This window comes from Rhinoraja longicauda, chromosome 1 (genome assembly GCF_053455715.1).
Source record: "Rhinoraja longicauda isolate Sanriku21f chromosome 1, sRhiLon1.1, whole genome shotgun sequence".
In the NCBI taxonomy this organism is placed as follows: Eukaryota; Metazoa; Chordata; class Chondrichthyes; order Rajiformes; family Arhynchobatidae; genus Rhinoraja; species Rhinoraja longicauda.
This window is the reverse complement of record NC_135953.1, coordinates 6,001,433-6,026,218: the sequence shown is the minus strand read 5'-3', so window position 1 is coordinate 6,026,218 and position 24,786 is coordinate 6,001,433. Positions and strand designations below refer to the sequence as shown.

The 24,786-nt window shown below is 50.7% G+C and overlaps 2 protein-coding genes across 2 annotated transcripts in view; both read left to right on the top strand.

Moving 5' to 3' along the window:
* The first annotated feature begins 7,120 nt into the window (after positions 1-7,120).
* mrps26 (mitochondrial ribosomal protein S26) lies at positions 7,121-15,389 on the top strand. The gene is given in 6 exon segments (XM_078405567.1): positions 7,121-7,163; positions 7,166-7,215; positions 7,217-7,323; positions 10,428-10,574; positions 13,219-13,342; positions 15,227-15,389. Coding segments are annotated over 6 exon segments (603 nt in total). The 3' UTR covers positions 15,359-15,389.
* A 4,823-nt stretch (positions 15,390-20,212) lies between these two features.
* The window catches only part of aup1 (AUP1 lipid droplet regulating VLDL assembly factor), a 54,527-nt gene continuing 49,953 nt past the window's right edge, over positions 20,213-24,786 (top strand). The window contains exon 1 of the mRNA XM_078405158.1: positions 20,213-20,313. Coding sequence (XP_078261284.1) covers positions 20,270-20,313 — 44 coding nt within the window. The 5' untranslated portion in view covers positions 20,213-20,269. The remainder of the gene's footprint in view (positions 20,314-24,786) is intronic.

The following is a 24,786-nucleotide window of genomic DNA, read 5'->3' as shown; positions in this document are numbered from 1 at the left end:
TCTCCCCTCTCCCCCTCCCTTCCCCTCTCCCCCCCTACCCTCCCCCTCCCCAAACCTTCTCCCCCTCCCCCCTCCCCCCCCCCCCTCTGCCCCTCCCTCCCCTCCAGCCCAGCCTCCTCCCACACCCCTGTCCCCAACCCCCCCCCCTCCACCTTCCTCCACTACTTCTCTCCACCTCCCCCTTTCCACTACCACCCTCCTCCCCCTCCCGCCTCTCCCCTCCACTCCCCTTCCCCTCTCCCCCCCTCTCCCATGGTTCCCCCCCTTCTCCCCACTCCCCTCTCCCCACTCCCCTCTCCCCCCCTCCCCTCTCCCCTCCCCACCCTCCTCATGCCCCTCCCCCCCCTGCCCTCTCCCCCCTCTCACCCCCACCCTCCTCCCCTCCCCCTCCCCTCCCCCCTGCTCTCTCCCCACCCCTGTCCCAACCACCCTCCCACCTTCCTCCCCTACCCTCTCCCACCTCCCCTCGCCCCCTCCCCTCCCCTTCCCCTCTCCCCCTCTCCTCCCCTTCCCCTCTCCCCCCTCTCCCACAGTTCCCCCCCCTTCACCCCCCCTCTCCCCATCCCCCTCTCCCCCCCTCCTCTCCCTCTCCTCTCCCCCCTACTCTCCCCCCCTCCTCTCTCCCCCACTCCTCTCCCCTCCTCCCCCCTTCTCCCCCTCCCCCCCTACCCCCCTCCCCCCCCCCCTCCCCTCATTGTGAAAGGCCTGGATAGAGTGGACGTGGAGAGGATGTTTTCCACTGGTGGGAGAGTCTGCGGACCAGAGGTCACAGCCTCGCAATAAAAGTGCGTACCTTTAGAAAGGAGACGAGGAGGAATTTCTTCAGTCAGAGGGTGGTGAATCTGTGGAATTCATTGCCACAGACGGCTGTGGAGGCCGAGACAATGGATATTCTTAAGGCGGAGATTGCCAGATTTTTGATTAGTGTGTGTGTCAGGGGTTATGTGGAGAAGGCAGGAGAATGGGGTTGAGAGGTAGAGATAGATCAGCCATGATTGAATGGCGGAGTAGACTTGATGGGGCCGAATGGCCTAATTCTGCTCCTGTAACCTATAACAGTTTCTTCCCAGCTGTTATCAGGCAACTGAACCATCCTACCACAACTAATCATAATTGAAATTGTAATTGTAATTAATTTATTAGCATTTAAAATCATACAAATAATTTGATTTGCCATAGTCATACCAAAAAAGCAACAAGATACACAACTACATAAAAATGTAGGCAATAATGTATTATCTTCTTCCCTCCACTAGAGAGCAGCGCTGAGCTACCATCTACCTCATTAGAGACCCATGGACTATATTTGATTGGACTTCACTGGCGTTAGCTATATACTAAAACCTGCAGGCAGCAACTAAAATCTGCTAAATCTGTGGTCAGAACAACGAAAAGGTAGACAAGCGGGGCATTGAAAAACTACAGTCCTGTTTTGACAGCACTGATTGGAACCTGTTCAGGGAAGCAACAATAGACAATAGACAACAGGTGCAGGAGGAGGCCATTCGGCCCTTCGAGCCAGCACCGCCATTCAATATGATCATGGCTGATCATTCTCAATCAGTACCTCGTTCCGGCCTTCTCCCCATACCCCTGACTCCGCTTTCCTTAAGAGCTCTATCTAGCTCTCTCTTGAATGCATTCAGAGAATTGACCTCCACTGCCTTCTGAGGCAGAGAATTCCACAGATTTACAACTCTGACTGAAAAGGTTTTTCCTCGTCTCCGTTCTAAATGGCCTACCCCTTATTCTTAAACTGTGGCCCCTTGTTCTGGACTCCCCCAAAATTGGGAACATGTTTTCTGCCTCTAACGTGTCCAACCCCTTAATAATCTTATACGTTTCGATAAGATCCCCTCCCATCTTTCTAAATTCCAGTGTATACAAGCCTAGTTGCTCCAGTCGCACCTTACTCACCGACGTCACTTTGGTGCTAATGGAAGAAGTTTCATTGAAATCGGTGTTATATCTTAAAAGTTATTCACATTTTAAAGTTAAGTTTTGCATTTTTTAAAAATCCAATTTTATTTAAGCTCTGGCGAGTTTTTTTCCCTTTAGTTTAATGTTCAAGACTTGCGTTTAGCAGGCGCCTGTATCAAAGGAGAAAGCAGAGAAATGCCAGAGTCACCATGCCATAACCATAAACCAATCCCCAGCCATAAACACCAACTGTGCCCACTCAAGATTAAAGGCCTCAATAGACAATAGACAATAGGTGCAGGAGGAGTTCATTCGGCCCTTCGAGCCAGCACCACCATTCAATGTGATCATGGCTGATCATTCTAAATCAGTACCCCGTTCCTGCCTTCTCCCCACACCCCCTGACTCCGCTATCATTAAGAGCTCTATCTAGCTCTCTCTTGAAAGCATTCAGAGAATTGGCCTCCACTGCCTTCTGAGGCAGAGAATTCCACAGATTTACAACTCTCTGAGTGAAAAGGTTTTTCCTCATCTCCGTTCTAAATGGCCTACCCCTTATTCTTAAACTGTGGCCCCTTGTTCTGGACTCCCCCAACATCGGGAACATGTTTCCTGCCTTTTGTGTGTCCAACCCTGGTCGGCGCGGACTCGGTGGGCCGAATGGCCTGTGTCCATGCTGTATCATTAAACCGAACTAAACTAAAATGCAAAAAAGGCAGCGCTGTCGGTTAAGATTGAGAGATGGCATGGACATGCTGGACGGAAGGGCCATTTTCCTTGTCAAGTGACTCTGCCATTGTGACTTTCTGCTTTCTTTTATGCAGCTACATGGATACGACAGTGTTTTAGAGGTATTTGGGGTAAACTCAAGCAGGTGGGACTAGTGTAGCTGGGACATGTTGGTCAGCGTGGGCAGGTTGGGCATGCATATTTAGAGTCGTAGAGAGTCATAGAGTAATACAGTGTGGAAACAGGCCCTTCGGCCCAACTTGCCAAAACCGGCCAACAATGTCGCAGTTACACTAGTCCCACCAGCCCATGTTTGGTGCATATCCCTCCAAACTTGTCCTATGCATGTACTTGTCTATGTTTCTTAAACATTGAGATAGTCCCAGCCTCAACTGCCTCCTCTTTAGTTTAGTTTAGAGATACAGCACGGGAAACAGGCCCTTCTGCCCACCGGGTCCGCGCCCGCCCAGCGATCCCCGCACACTGACACTATCCTACACCCACTAGGGACAATTTCTACATTTACCAAGCCAATTAACCTACAAACCCGGACTTCTTTGGAGTGTGGGAGGAAACTGAAGATCTCGGATAAAAACCCACGCAGGTCAAGGGGAGAACGTACAAACTCCGTACAGACAGCACCCGTAGTTGGGATCGAACCTGAGTCTCCGGCGCTGCATTCGCTGTAAGGCAGCAACTCTATCGCTGCGCCACCGTGATCACTCTAGTAGCCCGTCCCCCCCCACCACCCTTTGTGTGAAAAAGTTACTCCTCAGATTCCAATGAAATCTTTTCCCCTTTACCTTAAACCCACATCCTGAAACCTATGTTATGAAGATCGTTCCTGGACCCAGCACACTGATGCAATTATAAAGAAAGCACGTCAATGCCTCTACCTCCTGAGAAAATTCGACATGCCCGAGGGATTTCTCGTGAACCTCTGCAGTTGTACAGTGGAGAACATATTGGCTGCTTGCATCACGGCCTGGTTCATCAACTCCAATGCCCAGGACGTGAACAAGAGGAGTTGAGTATAGGAGCAAAGAGGACCATCTGCAGTTGTACAGGGCCCTAGTGAGACCGCACCTGGAGTACTGTGTGCAGTTTTTTGTCTCCAAATTTGAGGAAGGGATATTCTTGCTATTGAGGGCGTGCAGCGTAGGTTCACTAGGTTAAATTCCCGGAATGGGCGGGGACTGTCGTATGTTGAAAGACTGGAAGCGACTGGGCTTGTATATACTGGAATTTAGAAGGATGAGAGGGGATTTTATCGAAACATATAAGATTATTAAGGAATTGGACACACAAGAGGCAGGAAACATGTTCCCGATGTTGGGGGAGTCCCGAACCAGGGGCCACAGTTTAAGAATAAGGGGTAGGCCATTTAGAACGGAGATGAGGAAAAACTTTTCACGCAGAGTTGTGAATCTGTGGAATTCTCTGCTCAGAAGGCAGTGGAGGCGATTCTCTGAATGCTTTCAAGAGAGAGCTAGATAGAGCTCTTAAGGATAGCAGAGTCAGGGGGATTTATTCACAAAATGCTGGACTAACTCAGCAGGTCAGGCAGCATCTCGGGAGAGAAGGAATGGGTGACGTTTCGGGTCGAGACCCTTCTTCAAGACAGGGGTATGGGGAGAGAGCAGGAATGGGTACTGATTGAGAATGATCAGCCATGATCACGGTAAATGGCAGTGCTGGGGTGGGGTGATTTTTTTCCTTTTAGATATGCATGTATACACTGGAATTTAGAAGGATGAGAGGGGATCTTATCGAAACATAGAAGATTATTAAGGGATTGGACACGTTAGAGGCAGGAAACATGTTCCCGATGTTGGGGGAGTCCAGAACCAGGGGCCACAGTTTAAGAATAAGGGGTAGGCCATTTAGAACGGAGATGAGGAAAAACCTTTTTCAGTCAGAGTTGTGAATCTGTGGAATTCTCTGCTCAGAAGGCAGTGGAGGCCAATTCTCTGAATGCTTTCAAGAGAGAGCTAGATAGAGCTCTTAAAGATAGCAGAGTCAGGGGGTATGGGGAGAAGGCAGGAACGGGGTACTGATTGAGAATGATCAGCCATGATCATATTGAATGGCGGTGCTGGCTCGAAGGGCCGAATGGCCTCCTCCTGCACCTATTGTCCATTGTCTATTCCATTGAGACCGTTAATCTTGAGTGGCCACAGTTGGTGTTTATGGTCAGGATTATGGTTTATAATATAAGAAAATAACTGCAGATGCAGGTACAAATCAAAGGTATTTATTCACAAAATGCTGGAGTAACTCAGCAGGTCAGGCAGCAACTCAGGAGAGAAGGAATGGGTGACGTTTCGGGTCGAGGCCCTTCTTCAGACTGATCTGAATTTATGCTTTTATATCTTATGGTTATGGCATTGTTACTCCGGCATTTCTTGCTTTCCCCTTTGATACAGGCGCCTGCTAAATGCAAGTCTTGAACATTAAACTATGGGGGAAAAAACTCGTCAGAGCCTAAATAAAATTGGATTTTTTAAAAGTTTAAAACCTTAAATGCAGCTGTCCGGCCTTTTTAAGCGTTTTCAGGAGTTTGTAGATGTTGGGGGAGGTTATGCATGGCATGGTTACTCCGGCATATTTTGCTTTCTGTTCTGATACAGGCGCCTGCTAAATGCAAGTCTTGAACATTAAACTAAAGGGAAAAACCTCGCCAGAGCTAAATAAAATTGGATTTTTTTAAATGCAAAACCTTAAATGCAGCTGTGTGGTCTTTTTAAGCGTTTTCATGCTGTTTGTAGATGTTGGGGGAGGTTAGAGAGAAAGAGAGAGAGAGAGAGAGAGAGAGAGAGAGAGATGGTTACTCCAGGCATTGCTTTGCTTTCAGCTTTGATACAGGCGCCTGTTAAATGCAAGTCTTGAACATTAAACTAAAGGGAAAAAAACTCGCCAGAACCTAAATAAAATTGGGGGTTTTTTAAATGCAAAACCTTAAATGCAGCTGTGTGGTCTTTTTAAGCGTTTTCAGGCTGTTTGTAGATGTTGGGGGAGAGATGTTGGTATGTTTACGGTCATGTATGGCACGGTGACTCCGGGCATTGCTTTGCTTTCAGCTCTGATACAGGCGCCTGTTAAATGCAAGTCTTGAACATTAAACTAAAAGGAACAAAACTCGCCAGAACCTGAATAAAATTGGATTTTTTAAAATGCAAAACCTTAAATGCAGCTGCCCGGTAATTTCAAGCGTCTCGGGCAGACTGTGCGGTTTGAGGGGGGGTTGTTTTATGGGGGTGAGTTTGGTTTTTTTTAGGCGCGCATTGCAACATTGCAACATTATAAACATTGCAACATTGCACCTGAGACCTTTCACCTTGAGTGGATACAGCGGCTGTTTCCGGTCATGGCGGCGCCCATGTGAGGCGTCAGGGAGACATCTCTACCCCTGCCTCTCTGTCCCTGCATCTCACCCCTCTGTCTCCCCCTGCATCTCTACCCCTGTATCTAACCTCTCTCTCCCCTCTCCCCTGTATCTAACCCTCCTCTCTTCCCCCCCCCCCCCACTGCATCTCCTCTCTCTCTCTCTCTCTCTCTCTCTCTCTCTCTCTCTCTCTCTCTCTCTCTCTCCCCCCTTGCATCTAACCCCTCTCTCTCTCCCCTTGCATCTAACCCCTCTCTCTTCCCCCCCCCCCCCTGCATCTCTCTCTCTCTCTCTCCCCTTCTCTCTCTCCCCCCTTCTCTCTCTCTCTCTCCCCCTTCTCTCTCTCCCCCTTCTCTCTCTCTCTCTCTCCCCTTCTCTCTCTCCCCCTTCTCTCTCTCTCTCTCCCCCTTCTCTCTCTCTCTCTCCCCCTTCTCTCTCTCCCCCTTCTCTCTCTCTCCCCCCCTTCTCTCTCTCTCCCCTTCTCTCTCTCTCTCCCCCCTTCTCTCTCTCTCTCCCCCCTCTCCTCTCTCTCTCCCCCTCCTCTCTCTCTCTCCCCTTCTCTCTCTCTCCCCCCTTCTCTCTCTCCTCCCCCTTCTCTCTCTCTCTCCCCCCCTTCTCTCTCTCTCTCCCCTTCTCTCTCTCCCCCTTCTCTCCCTCTCTCTCTCTCTCCCCTTCTCTCTCTCTCTCCCCCTTCTCTCTCTCTCCTCCCCCCTCTCTCTCTCCCCCTCCTCCTCCCCCCTTCTCTCTCTCTCTCCCCCTTCTCTCTCTCTCCCCCTTCTCTCTCTCTCCCCCTTCTCTCTCTCTCCCCTTCTCTCTCTCTCCCCTTCTCTCTCTCTCCCCTTCTCTCTCTCTCCCCCTTCTCTCTCTCTCCCCCCTTCTCTCTCTCTCTCCCCCTTCTCTCTCTCTCCCCCCTTCTCTCTCTCTCTCCCCCTTCTCTCTCTCTCCCCTTCTCTCTCTCTCTCCCCCTTCTCTCTCTCTCCCCCTTCTCTCTCTCTCTCCCCCCCTTCTCTCTCACTCTCCCCCCTTATCTCTCTCTCCCATCACTCTCCCCCCGTCCCTCTCTCCCTCCCCCCCCCGTTCCCCGGTATGTGGGCTCGTTGTTGCCGCCGGCTCCTGCCCGCTGCGCTGCCGCCCGCCTGGTCCCGTGCCGCGGCCGCAAGCGCCGCACCGACCCGCTGGCCCCCCTCCAAGGTCAATCGTGTCCGGGTGCCCACGCTCATCGACCCCGCGGAGCTGCTGGTGGTGCAGGATCGCTACTGGCAATACCGCGCCATCGTGGCCGCTATGCGGTGAGACCGGGCGGGTGGGGAGGAGACTCGCTGCCCCGCATCCCCCCTCTCCCCCCCTCTCTCCCCCTCCCCCCCCCTCTCTCCCCCTCCCCCCCCTCTCTCCCCCCTCCCCCTCTCTCTCCCCTCCCCTCTCTCCCCTCCCCTCTCTCCCCCCCTCTCTCTCTCCCCCCCCCTCTCTCTCCCCCCCCTCTCCCCTCCCCTCTCCCCGTTACTGCCCCGCCCCCCTCCCCACCCCTCTCGCTGTCCCCCTCTCCCCCTTCACATCTGTGATAGGGGTCGGAACATCTATAACGGAGGGAGGGGTCAGGGGAACATCTGTGATGGAGAGAGGTGTCAGGGGAACATCTGTAATGGAGAGAGGGGTCAGGGGAACATCTGTAATGGAGAGAGGTGTCAGGGGAACATCTGTAATGGAGAGAGGGGTCAGGGGAACATCTGTAACAGGAGAGAGGGGTCAGGGGAACATCTATAACTAGAGAGGGGTCGGGAACATCTGTAATGGAGAGAGGGTTCAGGGGAACATCTGCAATGGAGAGAGGGGTCAGGAACATCTGTGATAGGGGTCGGGAACATCTGTAACAGGAGAGGGGGTGGTCAGGGGAACATCTGTAACAGGAGAGAGGGGTTGGGAACATCTGTAACAGGAGAGGGGTTGGGAACATCTATAATGGAGAGGCCAGTGAAAAATCTGTAACATGAGAGAGGGGTCAGGAGAACATCTGTAACAGGAGAGAGGGGTAGGGAACATCTGTAACAGGAGAGGGGTTGGGAACATCTGTAACAGGAGAGGGGTTGGGAACATCTGTAACAGGAGAGGGGTTGGGAACATCTGTAACAGGAGAGGTAACATCTCCTTCCTAAAAGGACACCCTTTTATTCTGAGGCTGTGAAGGAGATGAGGAGGAATTTCTTTTGGGGAAAATAACTGCAGATGCTGCTTAAAATTGAAGGTAGACCAGAAACGTCACCCATTCCTTCTCTCCCGAGATGCTGCCTGACCCGCTGAGTTACTCCAGCATTTTGTGCCAACCTGAGGAATTTCTTCAGTCAGAGGGTGGTGAATCTGTGGAATTCTTTGCCACAGAAGGCTGTGGAGGCCAAGTCAGTGGATATTTTTTAAGGCAGAGCTAGATAGCGTAGATTCTTGGTTATTACGGTTGTCGAGGGTTTTCGGGGAGAAGGCAGGAGAGAGAGATTGATCAGCCACGATTAAATGTTGGAGTAGACTTGATGGCCTAGTTATGAACTTAGATTTTTTTTTTAGATTTAGAGATACAGCGCGGGAAACAGGCCCTTCGGCCCACCGGGTCCGCGCCGCCCAGCGATCCCCGCACACTAATACTATCCTACACACACTAGGGACAATTTTTACATTTTACCCAATCAATTAACCTACAAACCTGTACATCTTTGAGTGTGGGGAGAAACCAAAGATCTCGGAGAAAACCCACGCAGGTCACGGGGAGAACGTACAAACTCCGTACAGACGGCGCCCGTAGTCGGGATCGAACCTGAGTCTCGGGCGCTGCATTCGCTGTAAGGCCACCGCGCCACCCCACTTATGTGTAGGAAGTAACTGCAGATGCTGGTTTAAAAACCGAGGATAGACACAAAATGCTGGAGTAACTCAGCGGGACGGGCAGCGAGTCTGGAGAGAAGGAATGGTTGACGTTTCTGGTCGAGACCCTTCTTCAGACTGAGAGTCAGGGGAGAGTGAGAGAAAGCTTTTTGTGTCTATCTTCTGTGTAAACCTATGTACGGCTGTAAGCTACCCGGCTTACGATGCTTCGACTTGCGATAGTTTGACTTTGCGATGGTGCAAACGGCAGCGACCTGTTGCGCGCTTCTGCCCACGTGATCAGGTGTATTAAATGCATTTCGACGTACGATATTTTCGGTTTACGATGGGTTTCTCGGAACGGAACCCCATCATAAGTTGAGGAGCCCCTGTAGACAATAGACAATAGGTGCAGGAGGAGGCCCATCAGCCCTTCGAGCCAGCACCGCCATTCAATGTGATCACGGCTGATCATTCTCAATCAGTACCCTGCTCCTGCCTTCTCCCCGTACCCCCTGACTCCGCTATCCTTAAGAGCTCTATCCAGCTCTCTCTTGAATGCATTCAGAGAATTGGCCTCCACTGCCTTCTGAGGCAGAGAATTCCACAGATTCACAACTCTCTGACTGAAAAAGTTTTTCCTCATCTCAGTTCAAAATGGCCTACCCCTTATTCTTAAACTGTGGCCCCTGGTTCTGGACTCCCCCAACATTGGGAACATGTGTTCCTGCCTCTAACGTGTCCAACCCCTTAATAATCTTATATGTTTCGATAAGATCCCCTCTCATCCTTCTAAATTCCAGTGTATACAAGCCTAGCCGCTCCAGTCTTTCAACATACGACAGTCCCGCCATTCCGGGAATTAACCTAGTAAACCTACACTGCACGCCCTCAATAGCAAGAATATCCTTCCTCAAATTTGGAGACCAAAACTGCACACAGTACTCCAGGTGCGGTCTCACTGGGGCCCTGTACAACTGCACACAGTACTCCAGGTACCTGTACCTTTGTGGATGAGTCGATTGTAATTGCGTACTGTTTTTCCGCTGACTGGTTAGCGCGCAACAAAAGCCACAGTTTAATGTGGATAAGTGTGAGGTTATCCACTTTGGTGGTAAGAATAGGAAGGCAGAGTATTATCTGAATGGTGTCAAGTTAGGAACAGGGGACGTACAACGAGATCTGGGTGTCCTAGTGCGTCAGTCACTGAAAGGAAGCATGCAGGTACAGCAGGCAGTGAAGAAAGCCAATGGAATGTTGGCCTTCATAACAAAAGGAGTTGAGTATAGGAGCAAAGAGGTCCTTCTGCAGTTGTACCGGGCCCTGGTGAGACCGCACCTGGAGTACTGTGTGCAGTTTTGGTCTCCAAATTTGAGGAAGGGTATTCTTGCTATTGAGGGCGTGCAGCGTAGATTTACTAGGTTATTGTCTATTGTCTTTCACTGTCACTGCACCTCGGTACTGGTGACGATGGACTAAACTCGTGAACTGCCGTCCCCATAGCTGCTGCTTTGACGTGCCGTTGCTTTTTCCCCTCGTTACCAAGGGGCGAGTTCAAGGAGACCTTGTTGCGGAGGCGTTATGAGGAGGAGGTGGGCTCGCTGGCAGAGGAGCGAGCCAGGGCAGAGGCCGAGGAGCACAACAGGCTGATGGACTTCAACCAGCGGGAGAACCAGCGGGTGCAGCAACTGCGGTAAGTGTGCAACCAATCAGCTACCATGCCATCTGATATGCTGTACAATACGGTAATGATACGATGTGGTACGGTCTGATACCATGCGATATGATATATGATATGATATACAATACGATAATGATATGATGTGGTACGGTCTGATACCATGCGATATGATATATGATATGATATACAATACGATAATGATATGATGAGGTACGGTCTGATACCATGCGATATGAAACCATATGATATATGATATGATATACAATACGGTAATGATACGATATGATGTGCGATATGTTACGATATGATACAATACGATATGATACGATATGATATACGATATGATATGCTATACAATAGACGATAGACAATAGGTGCAGGAGTAGGCCATTTGGCCCTTCGAGCCAGCACCACCATTCAATGTGATCATGGCTGATCATTCTCAATCAGTACCCCGTTCCTGCCTTCTCCCCGTACCCCCTGACTCCGCTATCCTTAAGAGCTCTATCTAGCACTCTCTTGATATACAATACGATATCATATCATATTGTACGATACGATAATGATACGATATGATGTGCGATATGGTACGATCTGATACAATACGATATGATATGATATATAATACGATAATGATATATATATATGATATATGCCCCCTGTGTGCAGTTCCAGCAAACCTCAAGCACATCCTGGTCGGTTGTAAGACCAGCCTAACACAAGGCAGATACACCTGGCGACACAACCAGGTGCTGAGGTGTTTGGCAGCTGCACTCGAGTGCAAGAGAGTTACCACCAACGCCATGCCTATCAATGCCCAGCTACCATTCCCGCAAATCCAATCGTTCATCCGGGAAGGAGAGAAACGGAAGACTACCACCTCGCCTCTCAACTCATGCCCACTGAGCGCAGCCAGAGACTGGGAAATGCGGGTTGACCTAGGCCAGAGGCTTTCCTTCCCAGTTGAAATCGCAGCTACCAACCTGCGACCAGACCTGGTCCTCTGGTCCAGCTCCTGTCGGCGTGTTTTCATCATTGAGCTGACGGTGCCCTGGGAGGAGGCTGTGGACGAGGCATTTGAAAGGAAAAGGCTGAGATATTCCAACCTTGCAGTAGAGGCACAGGAGCGCGGTTGGAGTGTAAGAGTGCTTCCAGTGGAGGTGGGGTGCAAGGGCTTTGTAGCCAGTTCCACTGCAAGGCTCCTGAGGGAAGTTGGAGTCAGAGGGCAGGCCCAAAGGAGGGCAATCAAAGAACTTGCAAATGCCGCCGAACGGAGCAGTCACTGGCTGTGGCTGAAAAGAAAAGATACTGTCTGGGCTGCCACGTGACCATCTTGAGGCTAACCATAAGACACACACCCAGGGCTGATCACCCTGCGGTGGGCCTGCCTCGACTGAGGGTGTCTTGTGATAAAAGGCCGAAACACCCAGTGACGTTGAGGTACACAACTGAAGATTGAAAGGCTGGAGCGACTAGGCTTGTAAACACTGGAATTTAGAAGGATGAGGGGGGATCTTATTGAAACATATAAGATAATTAGGGGATTGGACACATTAGAGGCAGGAAACATGTTCCCAATGTTGGGGAAGTCCAGAACAAGGGGCCACAGTTTAAGAATAAGGGGTAGGCCATTTAGAACGGAGATGAGAAAGAACTTTTTCAGTCAGAGAGTGGTGAAGGTGTGGAATTCTCTGCCTCAGAAGGCAGCGGAGGCCAGTTCGTTGGATGCAAGAGAGAGCTGGATAGAGCTCTTAAGGATAGCGGAGTGAGGGGGTATGGGGAGAAGTCAGGAACGGGGTACTGATTGAGAGTGATCAGCCATGATCACATTGAATAGCGGTGCTGGCTCGAAGGGCTGAATGGCCTCCTCCTGCACCTATTGTCTATTGTCTATAAGATGTGTCTGAATGGTAGCAACATCACCTAGTGGTCACCCCCAAGAACAACACCAGTCAATTGTAGTGCAAACCTTAGGGATTGTAACATCCAGTCCTACTAATCAATCTATACAATTGGATAAAGATACGATATGATATGGTACGATCTGATACGATATGGTTAGATATGATACGGTATGATACAATATGATGTGTTTAGTTTAGAGATACAGCGCGGAAACAGGCCCTTCGGCCCACCGGGTCCGCGCCGACCAGCGATCCCCGCACATCAACACTATCCTACACCCACTAGGGACAATTTTTACATTTGCCCAGCCAATTAACCTACAAACCTGCACGTCTTTGGAGTGTGGGAGGAAACCGAAGATCTCGGAGAAAACCCACGCAGGTCACGGGGAGAACGTACAAACTCCGTACAGACGGCGCCCGTGGTCAGGATCGAACCTGAGTCTCCGGCGCTGCATTCGCTGTAGGTCCGGACACAGTAGGTTCGGACACTGTTTGCCCGGACACTGTAGGCCCGGACAGTGTAGGAGCTAGATAGAGCTCTTAAGGATAGTGGAGTCAGGGGTATTGGGAGAAGGCAGGAACGGGGTACTGATTGAGAATGATCAGCCATGATCACATTGAATGTCGGTGCTGGCTCGAAGGGCCGAATGGCCTCCTCCTGCACCTATTGTCTATTGACTATTGTCTATTGTACCTCAGTTTATTTCAAACTAGTGTTGTTTTTATTTCTTGTTCGTGTGGTTTAACAGACAGGTGCGGGTCCAGCAGGAGGCTGAGGTGGAGGTGGAGCGGAGGATCCAGGCCTCTGCTAGCAGGGAAAAGCAACGGGCCGAATTCCTCAGCGAGAAGGAGCGGGAGGTTCTCCAACTACAGGTGGGCACTGCGCTCGGTAACATGGCCCTTAGTTTCGGGGAAATCACTCCTCATAGAGTCATGACGCATGCGTGCAAACAGGCCCCTCGGCCCCACCTGTCCATGACGACCAATGTGTCCCATCTAGCAGGGAAGGACATCCTGCCTCCGCTCAGTCCGTCTCAACCAACCTGATCTCCCGGTGGCTCAGCGCTTCAATGGACAATAGGTGCAGGTGTAGGCCATTCGGCCCTTCGAACCTGCACCACCATTCAATGTGATCATAGCTGATCATTCTCAATCAGTACCCCGTTCCTGCCTTCTCCCCGTACCCCCTGACTCCACTATCCTTAAGAGCTCTATCTAGCTCTCTCTTGAATGCATTCAGAGAATTGGCCTCCACTGCCTTCTGAGGCAGAGAATTCCACAGATTTACAACTCTCTGACTGAAAACTGTGGCCCTTGGTTCTGACTCCCCCAACATTGGGAACATGTTTCCTGCCTCTAACGTGTCCAACCCCTTAATAATTTTATATGTTTCGATAAGATCCCCTCTCATCCTTTTAAATTCAAGCCTAGTCGCTCCAGTCTTTCAACATATGACAGTCCCGCCATTCCGGGAATTAACCTAGTAAACCTACGCTGCACGCCCTCAATAGCAAGAATATCCTTCCTCAAATTTGGAGACCAAAACTGCACACAGTACTCCAGGTGCGGTCTCACTAGGGCCCTGTACAACTGCAGAAGGACCTCTTTGCTCCTATACTCAACTCCTCTTGTTATGAAGGCTAACATTCCATTGGCTTTCTTCACTGCCTGCTGTACCTGCATGCTTCCTTTCAGTGACTGATGCACTAGGACACCCAGATCTCGTTGTACGTTGATTTCGTTGAATGGTGGAGTAGACTTGATGGGCTGAATGGCCCAATTCTGCTCCTATCACTTATGACCGTATGACCTTACAGAGCGATCCTGACTTCCCATTGATTCGGGATCCCAGGTACATACGACAATTGAACACTCTTGACTTGAGTGAGACAATAGACAATAGACAATAGGTGCAGGAGTAGGCCATTCGGCCCTTCGAGCCAGCATCACCATTCAATGTGATCATGGCTGATCATTCTCAATCAGTACCCCGTTCCTGCTTTCTCCCCATACCCCCTGAGGAAGGGTCCCGACCCGTGTTCTCGGCCGCTTGAAGTGGGGCCCGATGTAATCGAGCCCCAGGCTGCTGTAGGGCTTCCAGCGGCCCACCCCACGTACAAAATTGTCACTGAATCTACGGCCACGCCAAGTGAACTGATTGACTTCTTTGTCTGATGAAGGGTCATAAGTGATAGGGGTAGAATTAGGCCATTCGGCCCAGCAAGTCTACTCCGCCATTCAATCGTTGGTGATCTATCTCTCCCTCCCAACCCCATTCTCCTGCCTACTCCACATAACCTCTGACACCCGCACTGATCAAGAATCTATCTATCTATCTCTGCCTTAATAATATCCACTGACCTGGCCTCCATAGCCTTCTGTGGCAAAGAATTCCGCAAATTCACCACCCTCTGACTAAAGACATTTCTTCTCTTCTCCTTCCTAAAAGAATGTCCTTTAATTCCGAGGCTGTGACCTCTAGTCCTAGACTCTCCCACTAGTGGAAACATCCTCCATCCAAGCTCTCTCTAGTTGGTAAGAGGACGGTTCAGTTGCCTGATAACAGCTGTCCCTGAATCTGGAGGTGTGCGTTTTCACACTTCTGTACCTCTTGCCCGATGGGAGAGGGGAGAAGAGGGAGTGGCCGGGGTGAGACTGGTCCTTGATGATGCTGCTGGCCTTGCCGAGGCAGCGTGAGGTGTCGACGGAGTCGGTGGAAGGGAGGTTGGTTTTAGCGATGGTTCTTTCAATTCACAGGAGGAAGCGAAGAGTTTTATCACAATGGAGAACCTGGAGCAGCGAATCGAGGAGGCCCTGGACAATCCGCAGAGTTATAACTTCGCCCTGGACAAGGAGGGCAGGGTCGTAAAGCAAACCGTGCAGCAGTAGGGTCGGCCTGTTCGTGACCCCCCCCCCCCCCCCCCCCGTTCATGATCCCTTGGGTGGTGGAGGCAGAGCGGGGTGGAGGGTGGGGAGGGTGGGGGGGAAATGGAGCGGGCGGGTAGATGGGAGGGGAGAGAAGCGTGGAAGGGGGGAGAGGAGGAGCAGGTGGGAGTGAGGGGGGGGGGGTGAGAGGTTAGCTCGGTGGCGCAGCGATATTGCTGCTGCCTCACAGCGCCAGAGACCCAGGTTCGATCCCGACTACGGGCACCGTCTGTACGGAGTTTGTACGTTCTCCCCGTGACCTGCGTGGGTTTTCTCCGAGATCTTCGGTTTCCTCCCACACTCCAAAGACGTACAGGTATGTAGGTTAATTGGCTGGGCAAATGTTAAAAAAAATTGTCCCTAGTGGGTGTAGGATAGTGCGGGGATCGCTGGGCGGCGCGGACTCGGTGGGCTGAAGGGCCTGTTTCCGCGCTGTATCACTAAATCTAAATCTCACAGCGCCAGAGACCCGGGTTCCATCCCGACTACGGGTGCTGCCTGTACGGAGTTTGTACGTTCTCCCCGTGACCTGTGTGGGTTTTCCACGGGTGCTCCGGTTTCCTCCCGCACTCCAGACGTACAGGTTTGTAAGTTAATTGGCTTGGTAAAAACCATAAAGTGAATTGTTCCCTCGTGTGTGTCGTATGGTGTTAGTGTACGGAGATCCCTGGTCAGTGGGGACTCTGGGCCGAAGGGCCTGTTTCCGTGCTGTGAAATAAACCCAAGACCCGCCAAGCTGTAAAGCAATGAATCCCTTTGAAAGGAGGTCAATAGATTTTGGTACCAACTTCAACCAAGTGTCTTTTTTCTGCACTGCACAATACGACACAATACACAGGCTCAGACACTGTATTAATAAATAAACTTTAATCAGCATTGGGCTACATTCCATCAATAAAGACGCTACGGACAAATGCCTCAGGTTGCTTCACAGATAGACTTCAATAATCACGGAATCTCAGTGTATCGAAAGAGGAACTATAAGCTGGATTGTATCAACAAATGTAACTGTGATTCATTTTTATGTACAGCATGTTAGAGATGGGCAGGAAAGAACTGCAGGCACTGGTTTAAATCGAAGGTCGACACAGAATCTCAGGAGAGAAGGAATGGTTGACGTTTCGGGTCGAGACCCTTCTTCAGACTGATGTCAGGGGTGGGGGCGAGACAAAGAAAGGATATAGGTGGAGACATAGGTGGAGAGATATAGGGTGTCCTTGTACATCAATTACTGAAAGTAAGCATGCAGGCACAGCAGGCAGTGAAGAAAGCAAATGTCATGTTGACCTTCATGGTGAGAGGATTTGAGTTTAGGATCAGGGAGGTCCTACTGCAGTTGTACAGGGCCCTGGTAGACAATAGACAATAGGTGCAGGAGGAGGCCATTCGGCCCTTCGAGCCAGCACCACCATTCAATGTGATCATGGCTGATCATTCTCAATCAGTACCCCGTTCCTGCCTTCTCCCCATATCCCCTGACTCCGCTATCCTTAAGAGCTGTATCTAACTCTCTCTTGAAAGCATTCAGAGAATTGGCCTCCACTGCCTTCTGAGGCAGAGAATTCCACAGATTTACAACTCTCTGCCTGAAAATGTTTTTCCTCATCTCCGTTCTAAATGGCCTACCCCTTATTCTTAAACTGTGGCCCCTGGTTCTGGAACATTGGGAACATGATTCCTGCCTCTAACGTGTCCAACCCCTTAATAATCTTATATATTTCAATAAGAACTGATGCGCTACAATGCTGAGAACTACATTCTGCACTCCATATCTTCCCCCTATTGTACTTGCGTTTGAACTAATTGTATCTGGGTACATGAGTAGGGAAATAACTGCAGATGCTGGTTAAAATCGAAGGTGGACACAAAATGCTGGAGGAGCTCAGCGGGTCAGGCAGCATCTCAGGAGAGAAGGAATGGGTGATCCTATCTTTGTCCCGCCCCCACCCCCTCCCTTGACATCAGTCTGAAGAAGGGTCTCGACCCGAAACGTCACCCCTTCCTCTCCTGATATGCTGCCTGACCCGCTGAGTTACTCCAGCATTTTGTAACAGGGTACATTGAAGGAGAGATATCGGAGGTCCTTCCTTCCCGCTGCTGTGAGACTGCACAACCAGCACTGCTCCCAGCAGATCAGTCAACAGACCAGTCAACAGTAACAGTAAAGGAATAACACAGTAAATGATGACAATTTATCCTTATCTTTATTTATAATGAATGTCTCTTGCTATCCACTTTGCTGCTGTAAAACTGCAAATTTCCCAGGTGTGGGACAAATAAAGGAATATATTATATTATTATTATTATTGTAGGTCTAAAACTAAACTGGAACTCTACTAGAACTGATGCACCACAGGGCTGAGAACTATATTCTGCACTCTGTATCTTCCCCCTATTGTACTTGAGTTTGAACTGATTATATCTGGGTACATTGTAGGTGTAAAACTAAACTAGAACTCTACTAGAACTGATGCACTACAGTGCTAAGAACGAAGGGTCTCGGCCCGAAACGTCACCCATTCCTTCTCTCCCGAGATGCTGCCTGACCTGCTGAGTTACTCCAGCATTTTGTGAATAAATCGATTTGTACCAGCATCTGCAGTTATTTTTTTATAGTGCTAAGAATGATATTCTGCACTCTGTATCTGCCCCCTGTTGTACTTGAGTTTGGACTGATTACATCTGGGTACATTGTAGGTGTAAAACTAAACTAGAACTATACTTCTACTTCTACTCTGGGGCTGTAGAGAGCATCTTGTCCGGGAACATCACAATCTGGTTTGGGAACAGCTCTGCCCAGGACAGGAAGGCTCTGCGGAGAGTAGTGCGTTCGGCAGAACACACCATGGGAACTACACTCGCCCCCCTGCAGGACCTATACATCAGGAGGTGCAGATCCAGAGCCAGCAACATTATGGGGGACCCCTACCACCCCTGTAACGGACTGTTCCAGCTGCTACGGTCAGGCAAACGCCTCCGCTGTCACGCTGTAAAAACAGTGAGGATGAGACGGAGTTTCTTCCCACAGGCCATCAGGACTGTTAACTCTCATATCACCAGGGACTAATTTAATTTACTCTATTAATTTATTTTTTGTGTTCAATTTTTTTTCTATTCTGTTTTGTAGTTTAGCACAATCCGCAGGTGTTGCCACTTTCATTTCACTGCACATCTTGTTTATGTATGTGACAAATAAACTTGACTTGACTACTAGAACTGATGCACTGCAGTGCTGAGAACTACATTCTGCACTCTGTATCTGCCCCCTGTTGTACTTGAGTTTGAACTACAGTAACCCCATAGCAAGCTGGAGCATGCGCACTGGCCGCACACTCCCTCAGCCTGCCAGCGGGGAGGAACAGCGCGCATGCGCGGCCGCACAGCCTGTGGTCGAGTGACGCGTCCCAACCAATAGGCCGGGATTTGGCATAAAAAAAGAACTACAGGTCCCGGCAGGCCGAGCACGGCGCCTGCGCGCTACCCGTGTGACGCCGTTGCACTGCCGGCGGGGGGAGTAAGCGGGCACGCGTCTCCGCGCAGCATGCACGGAGTTGTAGTTGAGTCGCGGCTCCAACCGATGGGGGCCAGCCCTGTTGATCTACAGGTACCGGCAGGCCGAGCGTGTGACGCCGTTGCTACGCCGGCGGGGCAGTAAGCGGGCACGCGTCGCCTCGCGGCATGCAGGGAGTTGTAGTCGAGTGACGCGTCCCAACCAATAGGGGGTGCGGGGAGTTGGCAAAAAAAATGAACTAAAGGTCCCGGCAGGCCGAGCGCGGCACCTGCGCGGTGCCCGTGTGACGCCGTTGTCCCGTCGGCGGGGGAGTAAGCGGGCACGCGTCGCGGCACAGCATGCAGGGAGTTGTAGTTGAATTTGCGTCTCCAACCAATAGAGGGGTAAGGGTTTGGACTACAGGTCCCGGCAGGCCGAGCACGGCGCCGAGCGTGTGACGCTGTTGCCCCGCCGGCGGGGAGTAAGCGGCCACGCGTCGCCGCGCAATATGCAGGGAGTTGTAGTTGTGTTTGCGGCTCCAACCTATGGAGGGCGGGCACGTGGGAACTACAGGTCCCGGCAGGCCGAGCTCTGCCCGTGTGATGCCGCTGAGGCCCGGCCGGGGAGGGAGGAGAACAACAACATGGCGGCGGCAACAACGACAACGGGGACGAGAGGGAGCTGCGGCCTGTGAGGGAGGGCGAGGAGAGAGAGAGAAAAACGAGGAAGGAGAGAAGGAAGGAGCGAGCTGCGTCGGGGAGGGAGTGAGGAGAGGGAGCTGCGGCCTGTGAGGGGGGCGGGGGGAGAGAGAGAGAAAGAAAAGAGGAAGCAGGGAAGGAAGGAGCGAGCGAGCTGCGTCGGGGAGGCGAGAGGAGTGAGGAGGAGAGGAGTGAGGGGAGAGGAGGGAGCTGCGGCCTGTGAGGAGTGAGCTGCGGCCTGTGAGGGGGGGGGGGAGAGGAGTGAGCTGCGGCCTGTGAGGAGTGAGCTGCGGCCTGTGAGGGGGGGGGGAGAGAGGAGTGAGCTGCGGCCTGTGAGGGGGGGGGGGGGGGAGAGAGAGGAGTGAGCTGCGGCCTGTGAGGGGGGGGGGGGGAGAGGAGTGAGCTGCGGCCTGTGAGGAGGGGGAGAGAGGAGTGAGCTGCGGCCTGTGAGGGGGGGGGGAAGAGAGAGGAGTGAGCTGCGGCCTGTGAGGGGGGGGGGGGAGAGAGGAGTGAGCTGCGGCCTGTGAGGGGGGGGAGAGGAGAGGGCGCTGCGACGGCGGCCGCGGCCTGTGAGTGTCGGAGGGAGAGGAGCTGCTGCTGGGGGTCGGAGAGTGAGGAGGGAGGGAGTGAGGGGAGAGGAGGGGACGGTGAAGCCGCCTGTGAGGGGCGGAGAGCGGGGGCCTGGCGATGGAGGCGGCGCCGCGGGTGGAGACCCTCTTCGACTTCAGAAGGTGGGTGTCGGGGTGAGGCGGGTGGGTCTCGGGGTTACACGGGGAGAATGGGACTGGGAGGCGACTAGATCATCCGCGATCAAAGGGCGGAGTGGTCTCGATAGGCCGAATGGCCTAATTCTACTATAACTTGTGACTGGCCCTGGGGAGGGGGTGAGAGGAAGAGGAGGGGGGAGGTGAGTGAGAGGAGGGGTGAGGTGAGTGAGGGGGTGAGAGGAGGTGGAGATGAGAGAAGGGGTGTGAGAAAGGAGGGGGAGGTGAGTGAGAGGAAGGGGAGGTTAATGAGGTGAGTGAGGGGTTGAGAGGAGGGGGAGGTGAGGGAGGGGTTGAGAGGAAGAGTGGGGGAGGTGAGTGAGGTGGTGAGAGGGGGTGGGGGTTGAGAGGAAGAGGGGAGAAAGGGGGAGGGGTTGAGAGGAGGGGGAGGTAAGTCAGGTTGAGAGGAGGGGGGTGAGAGGAAGAGGAGGGGGAGGTTAATGAGGCGAGTGAGGGGTTGAGAGCAGGGGGGAGGTGAGGGAGGGGGTGTGAGGAAGAGGGGGAAGGTGAGGGAGGGGGAAGGAAAGGGGCGGTGGGCAGAGGTGAGGGGGGTGATGGACAGGGCAGAGAAAGGGATGGCAGGGATGAGAGCTGATGGCAGTGGTGGAAGTAGGGAGGCGAGGGGGGTGGAGGATGGGTAGGTGAATCAAAAACCAGAGGGAAAAGATTGAGGTGGGAGGAGAAAGATTTACTTGGAACCTGAGGGACAATTTTTTTCCACACAGAGAGAGGTGAGAATGGGGTTGAGAAGGAAAGATAAATCAGCCATCAGTAGACTTGATGTGCCGAATGGCCTAATTCTGCTCCGAGAACTTATGAACTTATGTTGGGTGTATAGAATGAGCTTCCAGAGGAGGGAGATGGGGCAGGTTCTATAACAACTTTTAAAAGACACTTGTACACGTACATGAATAGGAAAGTTATTGGGGACATGCCAAATGTACTAAGCGTTCTAAGGAAGTTTTTTCAAAATATGCTTGCCCATGGAATACAGGGTTGCAGTAGAAGGGTTGTGGTTCCTCTGACTGGGAATCTGTGCCCCGAGGTGTTGCACAGGGATTGGCGCTGGAACCTCTATAGTTTTGGTATATATTGGAAGAGAATGTAGTTCTCAGAGGGCTGAGGGTCTCGACCCGAAACGTCAGCCATTCCTTCTCTCCTGAGATGCTGTCTGACCTGCTGAGTTACTCCAGCATTTGTGAAATAAATACCTTCGATTTGTACCAGCATCTGCAGTTATTTTCATTTTTTTAATGTTTATTTTTTTTATTTAATTAATTACAGTGCATATAACGACAACAGTAAACCCCATCCCTCCCTTTCCCAACATAATCATGAAAACAAACAAACAAAAACAAACAAATAAATAAATAAAAATAATTAAATTTAAAAAAAGAAGGATGAGAGGGGATCTTATCGAAACGTATAAGATTATTAAGGGGTTGGACATGTTAGAGGCAGGAAACATGTTCCCAATGTTGGGGGAGTCCAGAACCAGGGGCCACAGTTTAAGAATAAGGGGTAGACCATTTAGAACTGAGATGAGGAAAAACGTTTTTAGTCAGAGAGTTGTGAATCTGTGGAATTCTCTGCCTCAGAGGGCAGTGGAGGCCAATTCTCTGAATACATTCAAGAGAGAGCTAGATAGAGCTCTTAAGGATAGCGGAGTCAGGGGGTATGGGGAGAAAGCAGGAACGGGGTACTGATTGAGAATGATCAGCCATGATCACATTGAATGGCGGTGCTGGCTCGAAGGGCCGAATGGCCTACTCCTGCATCTATTGTCTAACATAACTACAATGTGCCAAAAAAGACAAAAGCACAAAAATATGAGGCAAGGTAATTTTCACGTCAAATATTTCAGTATTTTCCCTGCTGGATTCAAAGAAGGTATGGCATTGAGGGGATAGTTTTACTTGTCCTTAATATGCTGCAGCACTGGGTTCCACATGTTGAAGAACCTTTGATGGTTGCCAGACAATTCATATCTCAGCCTCTCTACGTGTAAGATGCCCATTAATTCTCTTAACCAAGTCTCAAACTGAGGAGCAGAGTCTGATTTCCATAGTTTCAAAGTACATCTGTTGGCAATTACCATACCATAAACCAAGATTGTGCGAGCATTATGGTCTAGCTTCTCAAGCATTGTGGAATACCCGAATAGAGCAGTTTCAGGGTCCATAGTTAAAGTGACATTTAAAACAGTAGAGTACCATTGAAATAAAATCTGCAGTTATTTTCTAACACGTTCTCAGAGGGCTGGTCAGTTAGTTTGCAAGAAATGCTAAAATTGGATGAGTTGTGGATAGCAAGGAGAGTTGCCAAAGGATTCAACAGAGTTTAGACGAGTTGGAAATATTGGGAGTAAAATGGCAGATTGATCTTGTGGGGAAAGGTCCAATGCTCCTTGAAAATGTACTTTAATAGATGATCACCTGATAGAGCTAAGAGACAAAATGCTGGAGTAAATCAGCAGGTCAGGCAGCATCTCTGGAGCAAGGGAATAGGTGATGTTTCAGGTCAGAACCCTTCAGGCGACTTCCAAGAGCCTGAAGAAGGGTCTCGATTTGAAACGTCACCCATTCCTTCTCTCCAGAGATGCTGCCTGACCTGCTGAGTTACTCCAGCATTTAGTGTCTACCTTCGATTTAAACCAGCATCTGCAGGGTTTTTTTCCTATCCAAGAGCTCCTTTTGCTCACAGCGCCAGAGACCCGGTTTCTATCCTGATCTCGGGTGCTGTATGTGAGGAGTCTGCCTGTGACCACGTGGCATTCCTCCCACATCCCAAAGAAGTGAAGGTTTATAGATTAATTGGTTGTGGTAAAATTGCCCAAATGTGTCGGGTGTGGATGTGAAAGTGAGAAAACGTAAAACTAGTGTGAGCAGCTGATTGTTGGTTTCTGTGGGCCAAAGGGATCTTTTCCATGCTCTGGCACTAACTTAAGTAGATGGGGTGGTAATGAAGACATGAGGCATGCTTCCTTCATTGGTCCCAGTGAGTATATAAGATGGAAAGTCGTATGTAGAAAGGAACTGGTTTAAACCGAAGATAGACACAAAATGCTGGAGTATTCAGAGTGAAGAAAGGTCTCAACCCGAAACGTCACCCATTCCTTCTCTCCAGAGATGCTGCCTGTGCCGCTGAGTTACTCCAGCATTTTGTGTCTACCTTCGGAAAGTCATATGGCAGCTGTATAAAACTTGGGCTAGGCCACAGTTGGAGCGTTGTGTGCCGTTCTGGTTGCTGGATTACAGGAAGGGCATGTTGATTTTGGAGAGGGTGACGAAGGAGTTTACCACTATCTGGCTTGGATTGGGGCGTCAGCTTTGAAGAGAGATTAGACAAACGTGGATTGTTTACTCTGCTCTTCTGTCAAAGGCTGAAGTGCAACCTCGTGGTCTTTACAGATCTGTCAGAAGCATGGACAGGGCAGGTAGTCAAAATGTAGAAACAAGGAACTGCAGATGCTCATCAGTTCAGAAGTTATAGGAGCAGAATTGGGCCATTCAGGCCCATCGAGTCTACTCCGCCATTCAATCATGGCTGACCTATCTCTCCCTCCTAACCCCATTTTTCCCATAACCCCTGACATCCAGCAGTTTGTCCAGCAGTTTGTGAATAAATCCATGGGTGGTGGTGGTGGAAGCGCGTGCGGTTAGGGCGGCAGAGTTGCTGCCTTGCAGCGCCAGAGAGCTGAGTTCGATCCTGACTGCGGGCGCAAAAGTTTTGGGGTTTTACCCAGAAGCTCTGGTTTCCTCCCGCACTCCAAAGACGTACAGGTTTGGAGGTTAATTGGCTTCAGTAAAGATTGTAAATAGTTCCTGGTGTGTAGGATAGCACTAATGTATGGGGATCGCTGGTCGGCGCAGACTTGGTGGGTTGAAGGGCCTGCTTCCACACTGTATCTCTAAGCTAAGCAACTCAGCAGGTCGGGCATCGTCTTTGAGACACGTGCATACAGGCAGGGCATTACGGGTTGGAGACCGCATGCTGGCAGATGTAAAGTCTACACTGGCATCATGGTCAGCAAAGACACATGTAAGGGCTAACATTACGAATGCAGCTATGTGGGTTTTATTGCAGGAGTGTAAAAGCTCCAGCTTGGATTATTCCTGGGGCATCCTGTTGTCAGCAGGGAAGTGCGGTTTATGGCTGATCCATCTTCTGATATCAGCAACCGGCCTCAAAGCTTTGAAGTGTTAAGAAGAACATCTTGCCATATGGACTGCCCTTTGTTCCCAAGAAAGAAGAGGTCACGATGGACACGACGGACACGGAGGTCCCGAAAGACACACAAAGATTTATAGGGCATTGTAAACTTGCCATATAAGGCAGCGATGGAAAAATACTGGCACATGTATTTAGGGTTTAAAAGGTGTGTAAATGTAAACTTTTGGAGAGAGAGGCTACAATGGCTTCCTGAGCGTTTCTGAACGC